Source organism: Panthera uncia (assembly GCF_023721935.1).
Source record: "Panthera uncia isolate 11264 chromosome E2 unlocalized genomic scaffold, Puncia_PCG_1.0 HiC_scaffold_20, whole genome shotgun sequence".
Classification (NCBI taxonomy): domain Eukaryota; kingdom Metazoa; phylum Chordata; class Mammalia; order Carnivora; family Felidae; genus Panthera; species Panthera uncia.
Window position 1 is genome coordinate 6,525,492 of NW_026057589.1, and position 24,231 is coordinate 6,549,722.

At 52.9% G+C, this 24,231-nt stretch overlaps 1 protein-coding gene and 1 long non-coding RNA gene across 3 annotated transcripts in view; one reads left to right on the forward strand and one right to left on the reverse strand.

Annotated features, from left to right (window-relative positions):
• The window catches only part of LOC125916400 (uncharacterized), a 544,336-nt gene that overhangs the window by 509,829 nt on the left and 10,276 nt on the right, over positions 1 to 24,231 (reverse strand). The gene's annotated exons all lie outside the window — the stretch shown is intronic.
• Positions 2,256 to 24,231, forward strand: part of CDH5 (cadherin 5) — a 34,373-nt gene continuing 12,397 nt past the window's right edge. Inside the window, exons 1-7 of one of the 2 annotated variants that reach the window (XM_049622568.1) lie at positions 2,256 to 2,422; positions 12,023 to 12,224; positions 17,164 to 17,452; positions 18,545 to 18,661; positions 19,622 to 19,786; positions 20,673 to 20,860; positions 22,471 to 22,721. In XM_049622568.1, the coding sequence (XP_049478525.1) occupies positions 12,042 to 12,224; positions 17,164 to 17,452; positions 18,545 to 18,661; positions 19,622 to 19,786; positions 20,673 to 20,860; positions 22,471 to 22,721 (1,193 nt within the window). In that variant the 5' untranslated portion in view covers positions 2,256 to 2,422; positions 12,023 to 12,041. Of the gene's footprint in view, positions 2,423 to 11,885; positions 12,225 to 17,163; positions 17,453 to 18,544; positions 18,662 to 19,621; positions 19,787 to 20,672; positions 20,861 to 22,470; positions 22,722 to 24,231 lie in introns of those variants that run through there. The other variant, XM_049622567.1, reaches the window with a different exon arrangement.

Below are 24,231 nucleotides of genomic sequence, written 5' to 3' on the forward strand. Positions count from 1 at the left end.
TACCTGCTTGGTAAAATGCTTGTCCCTGCAGTCATTTATTTATGCTGTCTTATTTGATCCTCTGGACGGCCCTGCCAAGTGTGGACTGCAACCCATTTCACAGGTAAAGAAACAAGCTCAGAGCGGCATGTCAACCACCCTGGGTCACACAGCCAGTGAGAGGCCAGGGTAGGATCTGAACCAGGTCGGCCGACATCCAAGTCTGAACCTCTCCAAGCAGGACACCACAGGACCGAGTCTCCAGTCAGCTTTCGTCCTGGCAGAGGCTAGGTGGGTGTCCCCAGGCCTCACTGCCACACTCCCAGTCCACCCCACCATCCTGATTGTCGCTTCCTCCTCCACTGCTAATCAGGTCTCACAGACCATCCCGTTTCCTGCCGGCCCACCGGCTGCCTCCTTTGCTCCTGATGGCACTTCCTGGCCTTGTGCCTTCCCAGTGCCTCTTGTGCCTCCAGAAGGGTTGGAGCAGGTGCTGGGTGGTGGCAGAAATCGGACATGAGCTCCCCAGGAGCCCCAAGGGCACTAGCCTTCCTCCCATGGCCTGGACTACCTCTTCGGGGTGACCACATCCCTGCCCCAGGGCACATGCCTGGATAGCCATCCCTTTGTTTACAGATGACAGGAACAGCAGGCTTCGGGGCAGAGTCAACTTTCCTGTGGACTGGGAGTACAAAGGGAATCAGCAGATGGTGCCAACACAGACCCTGTCCCCATCTGCCACCAGCGACAAGTCTGAGACCCCACGGGAAGTGAGGCCAGGCCCAGCCCGGTCCCACAGGCACGTACGCCACAGAGCAGGCAGAGAGCCCAGGCTGGGGCGTGCAGAGCCAGGAGCATGGGGCTGAGGGACCAGCTGGCCTGGGGCCACATCCACCCTCTGGCTGGGGAAGACAGAGTTAAGCCTGTTGGGGAAGAAAATAAGAAAACGCTGCGCCTTTGTTTGTTCATTCCACCAAAAGTGATGGAATGTGCTGGATCCTGTGCAGAGGCCCGCCTTAGGACCGTTCTCCCTCCACAGGTCGCTCTTCTCCCTCCAGCATCATCTAGAAGTCCCCTCCACACAAACACAGCTTTAAACACACACTCACACACACACACACACACACACACACACACACACACACACACACACAGAATCTCTCCCATTTCTTGCTCCTGTTCACTGCGAAGCTGTGATCACACTCATCTCCCCCTCTTCATCCCTGTTCACCAGCCCCTCTAATCTGCCTTGTCTACCCCATTCCATTTAACCTGCTCTGTCCACAGCTGTCTGTGACTTCCAGCTTCCAAATCTGCCCTCCCCTTACCCAGCTGACACCCTGTCCTCGTCTTTGCCTGCTCTCCACAGCCCTGCCCTCTCCCGGCTTTCCCTTTTCCCTGCCAGGCTCTCCTAGAAGATATACAAATCTCAGATGCCAGGGGCCTCCCTCCCTCTAAGTTCATCCACTCCCACAGCCTCACGGAAATAAGCCATAAGTAAGATCAGAGCTTCTAAACCTCATCTCCGAGTCACCTGTATGCACCCGTCTCCAACTGCAAACCCGGCATCACCACCTGGGTGTCCAAAAGCCATCTCCAACTCAACATGCCCCAAAGAGACAGATCTTTATCTCACCTTCCCAAAAATCATTTTCCCACCCCGTTCCCCAGCTCCATGCCCGTGTCCGCAGACTTACTGAGTGCTTCTGGGCAAGACGTTCTCCCTCTCAGGTCTCTGTCTCCCCCGTCCTGTAAAGGAGCACATTTGGGACTTCCCAACCGCTCGCTCAGGGGAAAACGAGAGCAACCATTCAAAGGACACACTCCCACCACCCTGGAAGATTCCCAGTCAGTTGAGCTGATCAGGTCTGTTCAGTTTATAAAAGCTCCTCCTAGGACTCTCCAGGTTCACAGAATCTGTGCCCCTCCCGCCCCCAGCTGCTTGGTTCTGACGGACCGGATCCCGCCTACAGTTTCATTTTGACTCTCGCTGATCCCAACACCCATGTGAGTTTGAGGTCTGATTATCCCCATTTACAGATGAGGAAACTGAGCATCGGGCCAGGGAGGGAGATGTGTCTGGCTCCAGGTCCCATCAGGAGCAGACATGAGGGCTGGGACTGGGATCCGACCTGAGCGTGCCAGGCCCCGTCCAGGCCCAGGCCTCCACGAGCACAGCCCGGCTGGGCCGAGGCAGCCGCCCACCACAGAGCCTGCCTATCTGCAGCCAGCCCGGCCCTCACAAAGGAACAATAACAGGAAACCATCCCAGGGGGAAGTGGGCCAGGGCCAGCTGGAAAACCTGAAGGGGCGGCAGCCAGGCCTCCCTCATCGGCCGGGTGTGGCTCCCCTCGAGAGGCTATCGGCTGAGCTCCACGGAGCTCCACAGCAGCTCAGCCAAACGGACAGACGGAACCAAGACACCTCCCGGTCCGCGAGCTCGGTGAGTGAGGAATCCCCGCCCCTACTCCACCCCAGACGCCTCGCCAAGCGCCCGAGCCGAGAGGGCGCTTGGCTGCCCCATCTGTAGAGCGGTCGTTGTTGGGGTCCCGGGGAAGAGCCATTCCTTGGGGGCGGACCGAGTCTCCTCCCGGCTCAGAGTGGTGAGCTAGTGGCGGTGTCGTGGGTACAAGCCGGCATTCTCAGGACTTGGTGGGGGAAGTTCTTCCACGTGTAGACCCTCCAACTCCATGAGCCTCGAAGGCCCACTGGCTTCCATCCACGCCACGTTTCAGAGAGCACGGGGGTCTGAGTTGCCAGCACTCAGAGGCAGAAGAGTGGCACCCGGGCCTAGTCTCCTCTTGGGTGGCCCTCCCCCACGGGAGAGGATTACCAAAGCCTCACATCATCCCTCCTGCCAACGTTCTGTTATGGCATTGGGAGAGGAGCCCTGGAAGCAGAGCTCTGAGCCGCGGCCCCCCTCTGTCAGCCAGCGCCGCCATTTTTAGAAAAGGCAAGCTGAGGCTTGGCTCTGGGCACCTGAGGCCCTGCCTATGGATCCCTCCCCTCCCTGCCCCGGACACTGCAGGGACCAGGTACAAGCCATGGGAGCTGTGGTCGGCAAAGCGGCCCACCCTTTCTCCCCAGACGCCCCAAGTTTGGGACCCCACAGCCCTCATGTTTTGCGGAAGTTCCCCCAAAACGAATCGAAGGCAGGCAGTTTCGGGTGGGATGCCCAGCTCTATCACTCCTTCCCATGTTACTCCGGGAAAATTACTCAGCACCTCCAAACCTCCATGTTCTCCAAACCTCTGTGTATTTGTCTGAACAAGAGACAGTGACTCTACAAGCCGTTGTGGGAACTGCAGGTGATACAGACAAAAGGTTCTCTTTTTTTATGTTTATTTTTATTTTGAGAGAGAGAGAGAGAGAGAGAGAGTGAGAGTGAGTGGGGGAGGGACAGGAAGAGAGGGAGAGGGAGAATCCCAAGCAGGCTCCGCGCTGACACGGGGCTCAGTCTCACAAACCATGAGATCATGTCCTGAGCTGAGATCGAAAGTCAGATGCTCAAGCAAATGAGCCACCCACATGCCCCAGGATAAAAGGTTCTAACTGACGGAGCTCTCGATTCTACTATTGCGAGAGTTAGATGAGTCCTTTCTCCATTCCGCAGGGGGTGCGACTGAGATGGGTGAGACTGGGCAAAGTAAGAGCGGGAGTGGGGATGAGAAGCAGGATCTGCACCCCAAAGCCCAGACTCTTTCCAGCACCATGCCTCAGCTTTCTCATCTGTACAATGGAGGAAGCAGTCTTCTGGTGAGCCTAGTGAAGAAGGCAATGTACACACCCAGCACTGGCTCCAGGAACGGCTCAGGGGAGGGGTGCCTTCAAGAAATCACAGCTGAATTTACCCGCCACACCAGAGCTGTGAATGTCCTCAAGGTTTTGACCCCCCAAGGTCAGCCATTCCATGGCAGGTGGGAGCGAAGAGGGCGCAGGTGAGAGGATGTTGACTCAGCAATTCCTCTGGCAAGCACTCTGGGCCCCGGGCTCACTCCCCACCCCAAGGACGGTGCTGCTGTGTGAAGGGGGCAGACAGGTCCCCCAAGATGTGAAGGGTCTGCTGGGGGAGGCAGGAAGCCTAGGCAGCTTGGAGGATTTGGGGAGGCTGACTGGCCACAGGGTTTTTTGGAGCAGGTAGTGCCAGAAAGGCTAGTGACACTGGAGGCCATGAGTGCCAGGACCAGGAGCTCTGGCTCCCCGTTAGGTGGTAGGGAGCAGCAGAGTCCGGCCACCTTGGGAGCCCAGCCCAGAGGGCAGCAGGTGGCCTCCAAGGGGCCCAGGAGCTGCTGAGCCCCCAGGCAGCCCTACCAATTCCCACTGACTGTTGCAAGGCAGTAGGGAAGGCGTGCACTGGCCTCGCAGGGGTTAAGCTGCCCACCCTGCAGTCTCAACCTGACCAATTGTGCTGCTAAACAAGGGCCGGACATGAGGGCAGGAAACCAGAGGGGCCACACTTATTTTCTTCCAAAGTTGGCTGACTCACAGTTCTGCTGCTGCCTCGGGGACAAGAGGTGAACACAGTGGCCACTTGCTCTAGAAAAATCTTGGGCCCCTCCCCTATGGGGATCCATCCCTGCTACTTCTGGCCGTCTCCGCACCCCCTCGGCATCCTTGAAGCTGCTAAAAGAAATCCCATTTGACAGAGGAGACCATAGATGCTGAGAGAGACCAAGCAGCCAGTCCCAGGCTACACAGCAAGCATGAGATGGAAGCAAAAATATGAGTGAGGCCAGCCCCTTCTGACCCCACAGCCCCACCACACTCCACCGTGAAGCTTGGAGAGGAGAAAAGTCAGAGAGGATTGAACCTGACAGTTCAACCCACAGAAGCAGGCACGAGGACAAGCTAGGAACCCAATGATCCTGGGAGGAATGTTGTAGGAGACAGGTCCTACCCTGAGGAGCTTGGTTTCCGGCTAGAAATACTAAAAAGCCCATCCTGACACAAGCCCAAGCAGATACTGGGTGGAAAAATCCCAGCAGGCTTCCTGGAGGAAGAGCAGGAGCCCAGAGGATATTGAGAGGTATTCCTGGGCTTCAGTCTTCTAATCTCTCTGTGCAGGGGATGGATCAAATGGTCCCTAAACTCATTCAGAGACCTCCAGATTATCTGTCTTGGGACACAGTAACAGTCAGATCCTGGCAGGAAGGGAAAAAAGGGACCCCAGGGACAGGTAGGCAGAGAAAAAGATTTCCTTCTGGAGAACAGAGGGGTGTAGGAGGTGGGCCCAGGGCACAAAGAGGAAATGCAGTCAGGTATGAGTTGTCCAGTCAAGCCCACAGTCACCAGGCTGGAGTGGGTGGGCACATAAGGGTCAAGACACCTGCATACTTACTGAGCACCTACTGTATACCACGTTTCTCACCCATGACCTCATTTAATCCTCCTCAATAGGCAGCTTGTTGCCTCCATTATAGCTGAGTGAGCTGAGGCTCAGAGAGGGCAAGGAATGGGCCTGAGGCCACACAGCTTTTGAGCAGCTGGGCCATTACAAACAGGCAGGTGTGTGGGCCTCATTCTGTTGCTCCCATTGACAGCCTCAGAGCCCCAAAGTCACAAAGCCCACAGAAGGCTGGAAAAGTCTCCCTGGTGTGGGTAAGGGGTGTTCTATACTTGAAGCCTGAAGCTGCCCCATTAGAAGACAGGGGTATAGACTGGATGGCCCTAGAACTCAGAAACCCAGCAGGAAATTGTTTCAAATCACAAACTACTTTTGGTGAATCGCTAGTATCTACTTGAAAGATTGTATTGAGAATTCAGGGGCTGAGTTCAAGTTCAGTGGGGATGAATACTGTAATACCGTGATCAGTGATGTCTCACAGGTATGGAAAGGGGTGAGTGGCAACTGATGAGTTTGTCTTGCCAGCCATATGTAAGAGGTCCTCTGCTCAGGGATAGGTGTGTGTTCATGTGTCCCCATGCAGGGGAACAGCCTGTGCAAAAAGCCTGCTGGAGAGAGGAAGAGCAATGTGCCTTCCAGAAATGTCTACTCTCCTCATGGTTGGAAGGAGCAGGGAGATGAGGGAGAGAAAAGCCAGAGAGGGGGGCAGGGGACATGCTATGCTGGGCCTTGAACACAGGCTCAGGAGCTAGGCTTCATCCTGCAAGGATGGGGAGCCAGGGAAGAGAGGTCAGCAGGGGAGCAGCATGGTCACCTCGAAGGGAAGTAGAGGCAGGGAAGCTATTAGCAGGACCCCAGGGAAGGGGCTCAGGTCTGGGACCCACAGGAGCAGGTCCCTAGGCCGAATTGGGCTGCAAACCAGGAGAAAGCCCCAAGAGGCCAGCTCATAGCTGCCTAATTGCCCCCAATACACCCCATGCCCAAGGCTCACAGGGCCTCACCCTTCATCCTCCCAGTACCCATGGCTGCGAAGACCCAGCTGTAAATGCTGAGGATCAGGCAGACAATGTGGGGGTCCCTGAAGGAGTCTGTTCTAGACTGAGGCTCAAGGTGGTGGCGTAGGAAGGCAATGAGGAGAGCCATCCACGGCCACACAGGGAGCGGGGGGGGGGGGGGTCCAGCACTTGCCCCTCCCACAGGCACAGCCCCCACGTGTTCTGGGCCTTCCTCCCAAAGTCCAGCCCCTGACCCCTGACCCCAGGCCTCTGGGCTAGAGTCCAGAGCCTGTGGGAGGTTGGGCTGGAACTGATTGTCCTGTCCACCCTGAGGCTTTGCCTGGGGCTGGGTTCAGCTGCCAGATCTTGTCCCAGCTGATGGGGGTATACTGCACGGGTGCAGAGGGGCCGCTCTGCATAGCAGAGACTCTTCAGGAGCCGGCGTGGGCAGATGAGTGGACACAGGGTGTGTACTTATGTGGACGTAGGTGAGGGTGTTGTGTGTCCATGCAGCGTGAGGATGTCATGTGTGTATCCCTGACCTGCAAGCTTCCTCTACCCCACTCCAAAGGGCCCTCCAGCTTGCCTGATTACCCCCTCAAGCCCAGACTCAGCTCCTGAGCCTCAAGCTTGAGCAGAGCTCTGGTCAGGTCAAGAAGCAGGGGTCTGCCACTGGCTGGGGGCAAGACGAGCCCAGGGACACCTGCCAGGCTGGCTCACTGAGGGGCTCCCAGCTAGATCCAGGCTTCCTAAGATCTATTTCGCTTAAAAAGGACCAGCTCCAGCCCCTCCCCTCCCTTTGTCTCCCTCTGTGTCCCCCTAGCCCTTTTCAAAATCACAGAGCTGAGTGGACTTCACAGCCCCTTCAAGACCAAATCCCAGCGACAGATGGGCCCATAAACAGAAAGGGACCAAAGGGATGTTTGTCTAATGTCTCACAGCAGCTCAGAGAGAGGTAGGACTCACTCTTGGACTGAGACACTCAGCCCAGTCTGGACCCTGCTGGCCCCCACCTCCAGCTTCCTACTCGTCTCCATCAGCACACCTCACAATTTTCAACTGTATGTTTTTCACCAAGCGGTTAGTATACTCCCCCATGGGAGTACAGCCTGTGTTTGCTCCCCGCATGTAGTTCAGTGCCTGGCACACAGTAGGTGTTCAATAAATGTTTGTTGTGTGGCTATGTATGCCCAGGGCTCCAGAGAAAGCTTCAGAGAAGCGGTGACATGTAACTAAATCCAGGCAGAGGAGACAGAATGTCAAGTGCAGAGGCCGGAAGGGTGTGACCAAGCCCAGGGGGTGTTTGTTATTTTAAATGTTTATTTATTTTTGAGAGAGAGAAAGAGAGGGGGGTGGGGAGATGGACAGAGGATCTGAAGCAGGCTCTGAGCTGACAGCAGTGAGCCTGATGCAGGGCTCAAACTTGCAAACCACGTGATCGTGACCTGGCCAAAGTTGGACGTCCAACCGACTGACCCACCCAGGTGCCCCAAACCTGGTGGGTGTTAATGTCCTACAGGCTGGGGCTGCTACTAGAAGCTCACCAAGTACCCTCAAGACCCAGACAGGTAACTGGAGAGGAGCAGACAGAGGCACAGGCACCCGCACTTGGCCCAACCTTCAGAGCCACCCCTCAGTCCTCAGACTCAGCCCAGGCATCAAGGTTCTGACATCAGCGGTCCCACCCACTGTGGACAAAAAGCGGGATCCGAGAGCTCTCTGAGGCCCCAACCTCCCATCCGGGCATAGGTGAGCCGGCTGTCCCCCCAGATTCTCCGAGGCTCCTCTGCCCCTTCTCCTGGGTTCCATGACTGTTCACCTTGGACCACACACTCTGTCCTCTCATTTTGGGTCTCTAAGACCTTCCCAGACCAAGTGAGAGTCCAGTGGGCCCACTCATACCCAGGAGTGCATTTGGAGCTGCCCCCAAAAGCCTCTAGAAAAGCTCCAGGGATGGGGCATGGTCACAAATCTTGGATGACAGGGACATGGGCAGGCACCTGGCCTCCGTGTGCCCACCACACACATCTGAGCTGCCAAGTAGATCCCCTTTCCCCTCAAGGCTGTCGTCAGGCAAGTTCCTGGGGCTGCTCAGCTGGGAATTTCTGAGCACAGAAATCACCTCCAAAATCCTCAGACCCTCTGCTCATCTGTCATACCCCAAATCCACCTGGCAGCATTACGACCACTCCAAAAACTTAGTGAAGGTAAAGGGCTTGTGGGGAGGTAAAGGGCTAAAATAAACCTGCCCCCGGTTGTGGCTCTGACCACACCTCCTGTAACGTGCAGAGGTGCGGCCAAGGGAAATTCTGTTTCCAGCTGTGGTCATGGCAAATCCTGCCAGCTGACTTCCTCTCCATGAGCAGTGGGAAGAGAAACAATTGTCTGATAAAACCCTTCTTCTCAGCCCCCATTTTGGAGGCCAAATTCCTAACACAAAATGCAAAAGACATAAATAAATGTGGCTTTTCAGTTGGAAAAGTCCCTCAGGTCCCTCTGAGTTTGGGTGTAGAAGGAGCCCAGGATTCAGAGAAAGAGCTGGGTGAGGGTTCTAGATCCATCAATTGTTTGGGTCTGTGCCTCAGTTTCTCCCTCTGTGAAATGGGGGCGATAATTCCTATAGCCTGGGGATAACATGAAAGCCAAGCGTGGAGAACAGTATTTTATTATCATGCATGTGAATGTCCCCACAGAGACGGGGGGGGGGGGGCATGGTAGGGAAAAGCAGTATTTGGGGTGAAAGGCAGACTAAGTTCAAATGCTGGCTCCGTCTCTTGCCGCTATATGACCTGGGATGACTCGCTCCACCTCTCTGAGTCTCACCTGTAGAGTGGGGTTACTGCCAACTACCTTGCAGTTTGCAAGGTTTAAATGAGATAACATATGCCACTGAGGAGGTGCTCAGGGATGTCAGCCCCCCTCCGCCACCACAGGCAAGAAGGAACGTCTTGAGATGGCGCTCCAGGGTCACGCATGGAGACATCCTATCTGCTAAAAGTCCTTTTGCCATAAAGAGTAAAACATTCGCACATTCCAGGGATTCAGACATGGACATCTTTGGCAGGGGGCGGGCATCACTCAGCCTACCACAGTGACCTGGTCACCTCTTCCTGTCCCCCGCCCCCTAATGCTCATTTCTACCTGACCCGGGGGCACACCAACCATTTTTCCACCCCAGGGCCTTTGCACATGCTGGTCCTTCTGCCTGGAATGCCCTTCTTTCCCCTGGCATTCCTAGGACTAACATTCAGATGCTGGTTGAAATGTCCTCTATCTGAAAGGCCTCCCTGACCTCACAGTCTCAGTCAGCAACACCCTCTCTCTGTCGCACCCAATGTATCACTAACTGGTACTTTCCCAATTCACTTATTTTCATGGTGTTCCCACCACAGTGTGCACTCCCTGAGGAAAGGCCCCACGTGCCTGTTAGCTCAGTGCATGGGCTCTCACTCCACCCTGCCAAAAAGCCTGAGGACTCTCTCTCTCTCCCTATTTCTTGGTTTCACTTCTGTTTGTATTACTTTTTCATTTTTGAGTCACTTCTCACTTGGGAGGAAGAAAGAACCAAGATTCGCAGTTCCTTTGTAGGCAAAGAAGGAAATGACCCGCCAGGCCTGGGCCCTGCAAGGCTAGAGCAGGGGCATGCCGGCCACCTCCCCTGAGTCAGGAGCAGCTTCCCGGCCAGGATGCCCAACCTCCCCAAGCCTTTGTTCACTGCCTTCCTTCCCTCCTGCCATGGCCACCCTCTCCACGTCCTACCTCAAAGGACACCAAGCCTCCTCCAGTTCCACCACCTCACAACTGAGGAAACTGAGACCCAGAGCCTCTCTCCAGACACATGGCACGTGCATTGTGGGGACTTCCTCGGAGCCCTGTCCCACCCAACCCTGGGAGCTCACTTCCTCCCGCACCAGCAGCAGGGCCCACAGGGTGGGGATCTCAAACGCTAAGATCAGCAGACCCAGAGGCCAGGCTAGCCCAGCGCAGACACCCTGGGCCCTCACTGAGGACAGCCTGGCGCCAACGTCTCAGAAGAAATGTTACTAGAGTTTAGAGACCTCCTGTAACGTGCAGAATCCAGGCTCTCCCATGGGCCAAGGTGGGGGATGACCAGGGTGGTGGCCTCCCATCCAGCATCTTGTGGTCCTTGTCTCTCTCTAGGCAGGCGCCCGGGTTCCCATTCCCATCCACCTGCCCTTTGCCCCTGAACCATCCCAGGAGCCATAGATCAGTGACACAGGGACCCAGCATGAGTAGACTGATGGGGTCAGGGTTGAGAGGGCACAGGGCCAGCAAGGTCACAGCCTGCACCCACCATGGGGCAGTGAGGAAAATCCCTCTTCCTGAAATTCAGGATGAAGCCAGGCCCTCATTTCCAGGTGACCCAAGATCCTGGTCCAGGCTGATCCCTGTCCCAAGAGCTCCCTTCCAGAGCGAGCAAGCACACTGGGCCTGGCACATGATGCCTGCTTTCATGGTCTTCTGTCTCCATCTTGATTGAAATTCTTTTTTTTTTTTTTAAGTTCTTTAATGTTTATTTATTTTAGAGAGAAGGAGACAGTGTGGGCAGGGGAGAGGCAGAGAGAGAGGGAGACACTGAATCCCAAGCAGGCTCCAAGCTCTGAGCTGTCAGCGCAAAACCCGATGCAGGGCTCAAACTCACAAACCACAAGATCATGACCTGAGCTGAAGTCGGACGCTTAACCAATTGAGCCACCCGGGCGCCCCCATCTTGAAATTCTTAATACTCTTTGAACAGAGGGCCCCACATTTCCATTTTGCACTGGGCCCCGTCAATTATGAAGCCAGTCCCGTGAGACCAGCCTTTCAATCCTCCACCCTCCCCCACCCCTGCTCTTGTGATAGTTCCTCAGCTGATCACCAACTGTGAGCTCTGGGCCTAGTGAGGGCCTGACCCTCTGGGTTAAGACATTTGGGTTTCCCAAGCACTTTCTGAAGACAGCATCAAAGCATCTTGCCACAGGGGCTCTCGTGCTGGCCAGGGGGCATGTTTGTTCAGAGGCGTCTTGAAGTCCCACCCCACAGCAGCTGTGAGGACAAGAGAGGCCAGTGGGAAAAAGCTTGAACTTTGGGGCCAGGCAGACTGGGTTCAAGTCTGGCTCCGCCGCTCCCTGCCTAGGTGATCTCAGGAATGTGAACTGAACTCTTCTGTTCCTCGGCTTCTTGGCAAAAGGAGCATGATAATTATATCCACCTGAAGGGTTACTAGGAAAATTAAATGAGATAACACACGTGAAGTGCTTGGAATGGTGTCATGCTTGTCATAAGTACTTGATAAGTGATAGGTGTTGAGGTCAGACACCAAGGCTCCATTCCCAGCCCCCCCACTCGCTCCAACGTGAACTTAACCTCATGTGTAACATGGGGATAACTGGGGTCCCCGCTGCGCAGGACTTTGGGAGCCACCATCAGCATCAGCCTCACCCTCTCCTCTAGAAAACCTTCCCCGTCGGGAGCCCTCCTTGGGGCTTCCACGCCAGCACATACGACACTTCGGGAGGAGTTTCTGCGTCTGCCTTCCTCTTCCAGACCGAAGCAATCTGGGGGCAGGAAGAGTATCTGGTTCTGCTGGTATCAGCAGAGAGGGAAGGATGACAGAAGGAAGTTCAGTCGTCCCTGGGAGCTGCTCAGACCCCAGGGTGGTGACCACCATGCCATCATGGTGTCCCCTCTCTTTGCCCAGATTGGTGCCTCTCGGGAAGATGCAGGTGCTGACGGTGCTGCTCGCCTCGGCAGGCGTGTGCCTGGGCCTGCTGGTGGCACCCGCGGAAGGCACTGACCTTGCCCAACCGGCCGCCCCCCGGCGCCAGAAGAGGGACTGGATTTGGAACCAGATGCACATCGATGAAGAGAAAAACACCTCGCTGCCCCATTATGTGGGCAAGGTAAGGCTCAGGCCCCCGAGCAGGAGCGGCATCAGCGGTGACAGTGGTGGTAAAGGCGGTGGCAGATATTGCGGTGGGTGCAGGGGCAGGGACGACGGCTGTGAGGGGGAATGGTGGCAGAGCTGGGAGATGCGGGAGAGGCGGTGGCGGTGGTCACGGTCACAATGACGAAGGGAGAGGCGGTGGGAAAGTAAAGGGAAAGGTGAGGGGGCCGTGGTGGTGATGGCAGTAGAGGTCATGACGATTAGGGCAATCATGATGGCAAAGGGGAAGGGGAAGGTGCTGGCGGTGGTGAATGCTCTGGTTCATTTTCTCCCGGGCCTTGGTCTGTGAACTAAAAATCACCAGGGGAAGGGCCCACCTGCACACAGGGGGCCCACCTGGCCTGGGGGTTCAGGGCTTAGGGCAGAAGCAGCCAAGACTGCCATTAAATTCTCCCATCCGAGAAGTCCGGAAGCCCTGAGAAGTCTTCTACAAAAAAGTGCTGGTGACAGAATTCATCATCCAGGCCGCCGGTGGCCAGCCTGGTCTAGCTCTTTAAACCCGAAAAACCCCCTTCTCTCCGACTATCCCTCCCTGGCTCCCTGTCACTCCACACAAGTCCTCAGATTCTAGGACACCCATAACATGGTGCCTGACCCAAGCCTGCCCTCCAAGGCAGCACCCAAGGCTCTAACCCTCACTTCCTCCCCCTTCAAAACCTGTTAATCTCCAGCCACTGTTCTAGGGCTTGGAGCCAATGTGAGTGGCCACTGAACGGCCTTACTGGGTCAAAGTACTACTGATGTCAAATCCATCCATTCTGATTCAAACCAGTGGCTCTACTGGAGGAGTTCCACAAACAGTGGCAGACGGCTGGCCCAGGTATTTTGAGAGTTTTTGACATGGAGAAAAACTTCTTACAGGTGTATAAACTCTCACCGTGTCAGTTTCTTGGAATCTGAACACGATCCACTAAAGAAAAAAATAGATCAACGTGCCAGTAAGAGGAAGCATGGTGTCAAGCATGGGAAAGACAGCAGTGGGCAAAGACAGATACGGTCCCTACCTTTGTGGAGCTCATGGTCTAAAAGCAAAACTGGCAGAACCAGTTCACTGCCTGGTTTTGTAAAGTTTCACTGGAAAAGAGGCAAGGCCATGTACAACAAATCTCCATGGCTGCTCTGATGGCAGAGTTGAACAGCTGCGACAAACACCACACGACCCACAAAGCTGGAAGTGTTTACTTCCTGGCCCTAATTTATAGGGGCAGCATATGTCAGACAAAGAACCCCACAAAAAGCAGGGTTGGGGGATCCCTCTGGTCACAGAGAAACAGGCTGGAAATACCCTTTGATGGGGGAGGGCGCAGCCTGGCCTTGGCACCAGAAAAGCCACAGCAGCCGGGGGCAGGGCCAGCTGGGGAATCTCCACTCACAGACTGCCCACAACCGACTGTGCCCACGGGCTCCTCCGGCTCCCTAGAATGGCTGGGAACTTTAAATGCCTCACTATGACCGCTCAGAGAGAAAGATGTTTGACCAGGGTCACACAGGGAGACCGGGACAGAGCCCGAGGAGAACCTAGTCCTAGGAAGGCATAGGGTTCCTGACTCCCAACACAAATGTGAACTGTGTCAGAGAGGAAAATGCCGTCAATCCACCTATGTCTTTCCCAATGGGATAACTGTGCCATGAATCAGCCACTGATGAGAATGGCCGGCCCCGAGAAAAATCTGCAGGGTGAGTCAGGAAGAGTCAGCAGAAAGCAGAGGCCACCTGCATCATGCGCAGCCCCGACACGGAAACCTTTAGAGGGCTCTCCCAAGGGTCTTCGAGCAGCAGGAAGAGCGTCAGGCCTGCCATCATCTGCCAACAGCATTTACTTTGCACCTGGCATGGGGCCAGGGGACAGAGGAGCTACACGCAGTCCCCACCCCGAGAAGGAACAGAGTGCTGGGGAGAGCCAAGGACAGGGCTCCAAGGATTACCTCCTCACTCCCAAAGACGTAATCTGAGGGAAGGAAATCCCTGTTTATCAAGGCCACAGTCCGGAGCCTTTGTTTACAGACTGGTTGGACAATGGGAGGGAGCCCTTGTAGCCTTTTGAATCCACAAATATGGGTCACCATGGTCTGCGGCATTAAGACGTTATGCCCAAATATAGTGATAATTTAAAAAAACACTGCTCCCCAAAACCCATAATCTCAGTCTGATCAGACAAATTTCAGTAGAGAAGCACCCTACAAAATACCTGACCAGTACTTGTCAAAATGGCCAAGGTCATCAAGTCTGAGAAACACTCAAAGTCTGAGAAACTGTGACAGCCAAGAGGAGCCAAAGAAACGTGGTGACTAGATGTAATATGGTGTCCTGGCCAGGCTCCGAGAGCAGAAGAAGGAAATGAAGCAAACACTGAGGACATCGGTATGAACTATGGCCCCCAGTGACTACTGATGTATCAGTATTGGTCCACTAATTGTAATAAAGGCACCATACTAACATAACATTAACATAAGATGGTGATAACAGTGGAAACTGGGACAGGATATATGAGAACTCTCGGTACTATCTTCTCAATTTGTCTATAAATCTAAAACTATTCTAAAAAATGTAAGCTGGAGGGAAGGAGCTTATACTCAAATGGAATCGTATACAGAATTCCAATACAATAGATCAAAGCTCCATTGGTCCCCATCACTACCCTTGCCCATGTGGGTCCTAACACACCCACCCAGAACCAAGTTTGGAACTACCATCTAACCCTGAGTGACTCACACAGAGTCCCAGACTGTCCCTTCTCCTTAAACCCCCACTGTCACCCCACACCGCAGGCTGCAGAGCTCAGGCATTTGCTTCTCACCTCCTGACCCACTATTCGTCATACATCCTGGCCCATGGGTCCTGGGAACTCCTTATGAAACCACCTGGCCCCTGCACACCACACCTCTGCTCCACCCAAGGCAGAGGGTCCTGACTCCTTGTCTCCACTTCCTCACCTTGTGGCCTCTTCTCCAAGCTCTGTCATCTGGCTTCTCACCCTACTCCCCCACCCCAGCCCGGATGCTGCTCCCACCAAGGGCTCCAATGTCTACACTACTGCTAAACCCTAGGGATGTTTTCCAGACTCATGGGATTTTTTTAAATGTTTATTTATTTATTTTTGAGAGAGAGAGAGATAGACAGCAAGCAGGGGAGGGGCAGAGAGAGAGAGAGACAGAGAATCCCAAACAGGCTCCTCGCTGTCAGCACAGAGCCCAACGCAGGGCTCAAACCCATGAACCATGAGATCATGAGTTGAAATCAAGAGTCAGACACTGAACTGACTGAGCCACCCAGGCATCCCCAGACTCACGGGATTTGACCACACCCTTCTTGCTGCTCCCTCTCCTGTCTTGAGACCGCTCTCTCTTGATTCTCCTCATCGGATACCTTCACTCAAGGCTCTTATCCCTGAATCCTTAAATACTGCCCATCCTAAGAATCTCAGCTTCTGGGGCTTGGGCCCAAGCCCTGAGAGCAAGAATGGGGTCTGGGTTACCTCTGTGCTTCCAGGGTGCTGCTTGGCACCATATAGGTGTCCAATTTATATATTTTTAATTGAATTGAACTACATTTTTTGAACATTCTAACCATCTGTGAGAGTACCACTGCATGAAATAGGATTCTCTGAAGTTCCTAAGAGTCTCTGCTTCTAAGATTCTATAAATGAAATAAATGTTCAGCACTCTTAACCTAATATCTTTTAACATGGATCTATCATAATAGCCTGTGCAAGCTGCTTTACGTATATTAGTTTCCAAATCTTTTTCTAAATCTTGTTCCTTAGGGCACTAATAGTATGTGTTACAAAGAAAATGGGGTCAGTGGTCTAAAAAGCATGGGAAATCCTGAGTTAAAGCTCATTAGAGTTTTTTTCTACAGGACTACACATTATAAATCTCCAAGAAGAGAACATTTTACGTGTCATTCCAAAACTAAATTGACCAGAACCAGTGGTGTGCTGATAAATGTTTATCAACCTGTTCTCCAGGAGAAAAACTCCTGATTCATAGCATTTGCTCATTTCCATGGTGTAAATACTTTCGCCGTGTCTGTTTTAAGCTCCCAATTTGATGTCAATGAAGGCAGAGTTGTGAAAAGATATGCATTAACCCAGCACTGTGTGGTATTTCCATCGTTCAACACAGTAAACATAACCTCAAGAACACAGAAAAATGCAGTATGATAATGAGGAAGCAATGAATTTTGGGTATGCTACCTTTGTTTTTTATAGAATTCATTTAATTTATAAGTTTACATAATTGGATTTTTAATAATGGCTGTGTTTAACAACCAGCTCACAAACATCCCTAAACATGTAAGTTGGTTCTAGAGATCCAAGCCAGTGGAAGCCAACTCCCAGTTCCCTGGGACCCGATTTTCATGTGGAGAAGCAGAAGAGACTAGCGTGTCCCGGAATTCACTCTCAGAAGCGCCGTTCTGCTCATGAGAGCAGCTCAACATCCAAAGCAATATTATCTCCATTTTACAGATGAGGTCACCACAACTCAGAGAGGTTAAGAGACTTCCCAGGGGCAAAATGCCCCTTGCCTTCCACTGGCACCAAGTACACTCCTTCACACACACACAAAAAACGTTTTATAAGCACCTACAATGTCCCAAGCACTGTTGGAGGCATATTAGGGCAGTGCGCCGAGCAAGTCCTATTGGTGTGGTGTTCGCAGCAACCTGGCTGAGAACAACGTGCTGATGACCAGTCAGAGATCCCTGTAAAAACTGCAGTGTCGCATTCAGGACCCCTGGCCAGCACCGCACGTAAGTGCACACACACACACACACGTGTGCATACACACTGACATAACCTACACGCTTGCACGCTCACATGTGTGTGCACACATTCACACACGCACACAGCCACCCCTGCCCATCCGCAGCTCATGGCACCTCTTCTTTCCTAGATCAAATCAAGTGTGAACCGCAAGAACGCCAAGTACCTGCTCAGAGGAGAGTCTGCCGGCAAGGTCTTCCGGGTCAATGAGGACTCAGGGGACGTGTACGCCTTTGAGAGGCTGGACAGGGAGAAGATCCCCGAGTATCACCTTACTGCCCTCGTGGTAGACAAGGACACCAATAATGACTTAGAGTCTCCTTCCAGCTTCACCATCAAAGTTCATGATGTGAATGACAACTGGCCTGTGTTCACGCACCGGCTGTTCAACGCCTCTGTGCCAGAGATGTCGGCCGTGGGTATGTGCCCTGCTTGTCCCTCTCACTCCTCCCCTGCTCATCTCCAGCCTGAAGGTGCCTCTCCTATCAGCAGCTTCACTGTCGGGGATCAGGATTCAGTGAGTTCAGGGCGCTTGAAAGAAACTCTGATCCCTAAAGACTAAACTCTGACCTGGCCCCACACCAAGCCCTGACTTAGTCATAGACTAAGCCCTGACCCCAGTCATGGACTGAATCCTGATCCTCATCATGGACTGAGTTCTGACCCCAATCATGGACTGAGCCCTGACCCTAGTCACGGACTGAGCCCTCATGCTCATCATGGACTGAGCCCTGACCCTGATCATGGACTGAGCACTAACCATCAGAAACATATACATAATAATGTTCTCATTATTCTTTGGAGCAAACCCCACCCACTTCTCTGACTCAGGACTGGCACTCTAAGAGTGCCTTTGCACATGAAGAATACCAACTCTGCCACCACAGCAAAAAGACTCCTCTCTAGGACCCATGCAGGAGTGGAGGGAGGAGACTAGAGCCCTCACCCCAAGATGTGACACCAGCCTGGACCCCAGGCTTCTTGAAATTACTACTTCCTCAGTTCTACCCCCAGCCTCTAGGAGGTAACAGAAAAGGATTCCCTTCCCCACCCCTTGGTCCAGGGTTCCTGGCTAAGAACCTGGGAGATCTTAACAGACCTCCCTGTTAAGTATGGGGATGGGGGTCCCAGAGTTCAAGAGAAACAGAGATGTGACACTCACCCCTGTGGGGCACCTTCCCATTCTTTTGTTCTCATCTTCCAGAAGAAGGAAGAAGCAGCCCTTTCCTCTCCTCTCTCTCTCTCCTCATGACCCTAGCCTTCTGCCTCCTGCCTCACTTCTCCTGTGACTAAAAACCACCTGTTCTCTTTGCCTCCTTCCAAGATGACCAGGCTGAACCTTCAGCACTTTGCCCCCTTGCAGGCTCCTCAGAAAACAAAGCAGTCTTTTCTCCCCCAGGGCCTAAGGGAAGTGGGTTGAGGGAACAGCCTGAGCCCCATCTGTCTGCATCTGGAAATGGGGCACAAGGCCGACAGTCACAAGGCAGTAACCCTGGATTCTCTCTCCTCAGGGACCTCAGTCATCCGTGTGACAGCCGTTGATGCAGATGACCCCACCGTGGCAGACCACGCCAGTGTCATGTACCAAATCCTGAAGGGAGAAGAATATTTTGCTATTGATGGTTCTGGTGTGTGTCACTAACCCTCTTGGGCAGGCGCTGGCTTGGAGCCGGGTAGGGACAGATATCCAAGGTGCAGGCACTGAGGGAAGTCCAGTCTGACAGGTGTCAGCTACCATCCAACCACACGATCCCATGGAAACGGTTCTTATACACATGAAAACAAGGTGGCTGGCGAGGGGAGAAGGAAGCAGACAGCTGCCAAGACATGGACTCCAGTCCAGGGAACAAAATCAGGACCCAAGCAGTGACCCAAGAGGCAGAAGAGAATGCTGGTTAGCAGCTCTGGGTGTAGAGTCGGACAGATCTAGCCTCCAAACCCAGTTCTGCTACTCACTCCCTCTAACAACCTGAGGCAAGTCAACTAGCCTCTGCGAGCCTTAGTTCTCTCACCCTGAAAACAGAAAAATGTATGTTCGTTTTGCATAGCAGCTGTGAAGTTTGAATTACATAATGTATAGAGAACACATGGCCCGCAGTAATTATCCACTCAGTGTGACTTCACAAAAACTGTAAGGACAGAGTCTGGGGAGCAAGACAGAAGTCCAGGTGGTCAGACCTGGGACACACTGTCTTTCTGGGGGGTGGCAGGTGCAAAGTACAGGTACCACCACAACCAATGATGTGCCAAGGCAGGCATCGCTAATGAGTCACAGAACTCTCTCCACGCTGAGCCCGGATGTGGCCTCGCACTCTTTCTCAACACCATGCTCCCAGCAGCCAGGACCAATCTTGGACCAAACCGTTTGGGCAGCTTTGGTCTAGCAGTGCAGGGTGTGAAGGTGGGTGGTGGCTGGCCGGTGGTTCTCAGCTCTGGCTGCACAGTGGAATCACCTGGGGAGCCTTTAAGTCACATGTTAAGTCACCTTATTTGCATCAGCTTTTACGTTAACTCTGGATAGGGCCCAGGCACCAGTGTGTTCTAAAAGCCCTCCAAGTAACATGGCTCCTGCTGGACACTTTTTGCAGGACTCATTTTCACTACAACCAAAAACTTGGACCGAGAGACGCAGGCCAAGTATGAGATCGTGGTGGAAGCACGAGATGCCCAGGGCCTCCGAGGGGACTCAGGCACAGCTACGGTGCTGGTCACTCTGCAGGACGTCAATGACAATTTCCCCATCTTCACCCAAAGTGAGCTCCTCCTCCAGGGCCCTGGGGAGGATGGGGGTTGGGATACTCCAGACTCAGTGGCCTGGGGGATCTTGTGGAGAAGCCCAGAGTCCCTCTACCTCTCCCTAAGGCCAGAAAAGTCATTTTGGTACAAGGAGGGGGTCTTCTCCCCATCCCTGCACACATTCCCAAGGCTTTCCAAATACCACCTGCCATGGTGCCTTCACAGGCCACAGGGAAATCGCACTCCCTGCTGTGTGCCACCACTTTGCCCAGAGTCCCACTACCAGATAGGAACAGTTTCACCCAGTTTCTATGGGCTCGGAAAAATCCAGGCCCTAGCTAGAAAATCCCTGTGAGCTGGTGAACAGGGATACAGCAAAGTTCCATATCCAGAGCTGAGGCTGAGCCCTGAGCCCACACACAGACTGCTTCTCTCCCCACAAAAAAATGTCTGACAAGAGTTTTTCACACGCCCCGGTTAAGGGTGGGAAGGAAAGTCAGACGGTTCATCACTTGTACCCTCCGATGCTGAGGTGTAATTCAGAGGCTCAGCCATCCCAATGACGGTGGCCTCACTCTATGTGGCAGAAGCTCCCTCACAGCAGGACTTGTCTCTCTTGTCAAATGATAGGTCCCCTAGCAAAAGACCCAGCATACAGTAGGTGTTCAATAACTATTTGTTAAATGGACGGAGGGATGGAAGGATAGATGGAGCAGAATCTCTTTGCCTTGAGACCCAAAATTCCTGTGGTGGTATTACTACTACTATTATTATTATTATTATTATTATTATTATTTTGTCATGCCGATTTCCTGTATAAAAATGCATTAGGATAGCATGAGGGACAATCACCTTGTCTATCTCATTAATCCAATGCCCTCGGGGGCACCTTATTTGCATCAGCCAAGTACACATTTGCGGTGCCTGAAGACATCCGTGTGGGCAGCTCCTTGGGCTCTCTGTTTGTTGAGGACCCAGATGAGCCCCAGAACCGGATGACCAAGTACAGCATCGTGCAAGGCGAATACAGGGACACCTTCACCATCGAGACGGACCCCAACCACAACGAGGGCATCATCAAGCCCATGAAGGTTTGTAGGCATGCAGCAACGACATCAGATGTGGGGCTGAGGGCTCCTGGCATTTTCAGGACTCACCCAGGGGCTGCTCCAAGGTCAGAAGCCATTGAAGGTGCACATTCTGGGTCAGCTTAGAGCTGGCCACGTGCTCATGAGCTTGTGACCCTGGAGCTGGGAAAGGGAAGCCAGGAGAGAAGGGTCAGTGCCTTAGGCTGAGTTATCCCAGAAGCAGACCTTAAAGCAAGGATTTGAATGTAAATAATTTACTTGGGAAGTGATCCCAGGAAGTCTCAGGAGCAGTGACACATAAGAAAAAGGATACAGGGGCACCTGGATGGCTCAGTTGGTTGAGCACCTGACTCTTAATTTCTGCTCAGGTCATGATCTCATCACTCATGAGATCAAGCCCCACATGGGGCTCTACACTCACAGTGCAGAGCCTGCTTGGGATTCTCACTCTCACTTTCGCTCTCCTCTCTGTCCCTCCCCTATTCGTTCTCTCTCTCAAAATAAATAAATAAGCTTTAAAAAAAAAAAAAAAGGAACGATACAGGTTCCTTAACTGTCAGGTTAATAGTGCAGGCAAGTGGGGCACAGTCCCACTGGTAACACCCAGGGCACAGGGTGAAATATGCCTCAGAGTTGCAGGGGCTGAGAGAGGGAGCTGCAGGGTCGTCTGAGGGCCCCAGAGGGCGTTCACTCTCACACTTTCTGGCCTGCCCTGGGCACCCACCAAAGTAGAGCCCTGGTAGTGATACAGGCACTTGGAGCAGACAGCCACAGCATGTAAGGAAGCAGGGAGGACTACAGGGGTGGGGGTGGGAGTGGCTACTGGCAGTGGCTGCTGCATACAGACAGAGCAGTCAGGCCAACTGAATCTGGAAGAGGAGGCAAGAGACGTAAAATGCCTCTAGAATGGTCATGCGGAGGACTGGGGGCCCTGGGCCAGGGATGACCCACCTCAAATGGGACATTCTAGAACCCCTCTGCCTGAGCTGGGCCATTCCTGCAGCAGAACTCTCCTGAGGCTATCCCCGGTCCGGCCCCGCACTGGGGACCAGAGGCACCTAGGTGAGTCCCATGGCCTCCACGGCACCAAAGCTGTCAGAGAGCGGGGCAGACGAGCATAGATGAACAGGGTAGCCGCGTGTAAGTGCTCCAGCAACCCACGCAAGGAGCAATTACCTGTGTCAGGGAGGCAAGATGGGTTCTGAGAAGACATGTGGCCTCTTGAGTAGGGATTGTGAAGTGGGCAAAGGCAGGAGAAGCATCTTGAGCGAAACCACAAAGAAAAGGCACATACGTAAGGACCTGTGGCTAGAACTAGTAGCTGTGATCTCCTAGAGAGCAGGACTGTGGCTCGCCCACTGTGTGGCCTCAATGCTCAGAACAGGGCCAGTCACAGAGTTAGGGCTGGGGGTGCCCTGAGGTTGTCGAGATGCAGTGGAGGGAAGCCGAGGACAGACAGAGAGCCCTAGCCACTCTCTTGATGACCATGGAAACATCACTTCCCCCATCTGTGAAACTGGTGTCATCCCAGTGCAACCTTGCAAGGTTGCCGTGAAGATCACGCCACGTGCTTGGCTCAGAGCAGGCGTTCACTGCACTTTTCCCTTCCACAGCCCCTGGACTATGAATACATTCAGCAATACATCTTCACCATCGAGGCCACGGATCCCACCATCAACCTCCACCACCTAAGCAGCGCCTCCACCAGAAAAACTGCCCGAGTCATCATCAACGTCACAGATGTGGATGAGCCCCCCAGCTTCCAGCAGCCCTTCTACCACTTCCAGCTGTGGGAGAACCAGAAGAAACCTCTGATCGGCTCAGTGAGGGCCAAAGACCCCGACGCAGCTCGGCGGAGCATTGGGTAAGGGGGTAGAGGGTGTAAGGAAAATGATGATCACGATGATCCTGGCACCTGCGGGACTGACAATAGGGCCCAGGTGGGGAGAATGGCTTCTCCTGGCACACACACACGGGACGTGACAGAGGCAGGACGGGAAGCCCAAGCTCTTCCGCTGACCCCCATGACCAGGCGGGACCCTGTCTTGCCCAGGCACCTCTGCCCAGCTCAGTCCTGGCCGTCAGAGCTGTCCGCTGGCTGCGCTACCTTGGAGGGGCTATTCTTTGGAATAACTGGCTCTCACAGGTCCATCTAGGGAGAGCTGATGGTCAAGTGTTCATTTCACACAGTAAAACAACACAAAGATCTGCAACCCCACTTCCAGGTAACACTCATGTTTGTGGCTTGATGTTGTTCTGTCACCCCTCTTCTTCCTGCCCACACAAACATCTACTTACGTTTACAGATTTGATGGTTGCCTGTCTGTCTGTCTGTCTGTCTGTCTCTCTGTTCGGGGGTTTTGATTGTTTTCAAAATTTGGGGGGTCATACCATGCCCATTTCATCACCACCTGTTCTTCATCTCCACTAGACTCCCAGCCTCTACCCTCTGGGACCAAAAATATGGTTCTAACCCCTGCATTCTAGAGCCATGTAACATTTGATTTTAACACAATCTCATCTTATTCCAGAGGGCTAGCCAATTGTGGCAGCACCATTTATTAAATAAGTCATCACTTCCCCACCTTTGTTATACACCTGAATCCATTTCTGAATCCTCTGTTCTAGCCACTCTTCTGTGGCAAAGCCATTCTGTTTTATTGTAGCAGCTTTACAAAAACCTAGTAGATACAAGCCAAGTCCCTCCCTCATTGCTTTTTTAATTCCTGTAACTTTTATGTGTTCTCAAACATTCACTCTTTCACATGAACTATAAAATTAATTTATCTGTTGTTTAAAAAACATTGGAATTCTTTTTTTTTTAATTGTTTTAATGTTTATTTATTTTTGAGAGAGAGAGAGAGACAGAGAGTGTGAGTGGGGGAGGAGCAGAGAGAGAGGGAGACACAGAATCTGAAGCAGGCTCCAGGCTCTGAGCTATCATGAGACAGAGCCTGACATGGAGCTTGAACCCACAAACAGTGAGATCATGACCTGAGCCAAAATCAGACACTTAACCGACTGAGCCACCCAGGCACCCCAAAAACATTGGAATTCTAAGGAGAATTGTTCTATATCGATTTGGGGAGAATTAATGTTTCTAAGAAATCAGGTCTTCTTACTAAGGTAAAAAAAAATATGTCCCCAAAAATGGAGATTTGGGCCACACTGCACAAGTTTTGGGACTACTGTTTTCATAGCCACACTATTCTAAATAAGCTATAATGATAGTTTTTATTTCTTTATTGAGCCAAGAATTTATTTTTTTTAAGTGTATTTATTTATTCTGAGAGAGAGGGAGAGCACAAGCAGGGGAGGGACAGAGAAAGAGAAAGAGAAAGAGAAAGAGAAAGAGAAAGAGAAAGAGAAAGAGA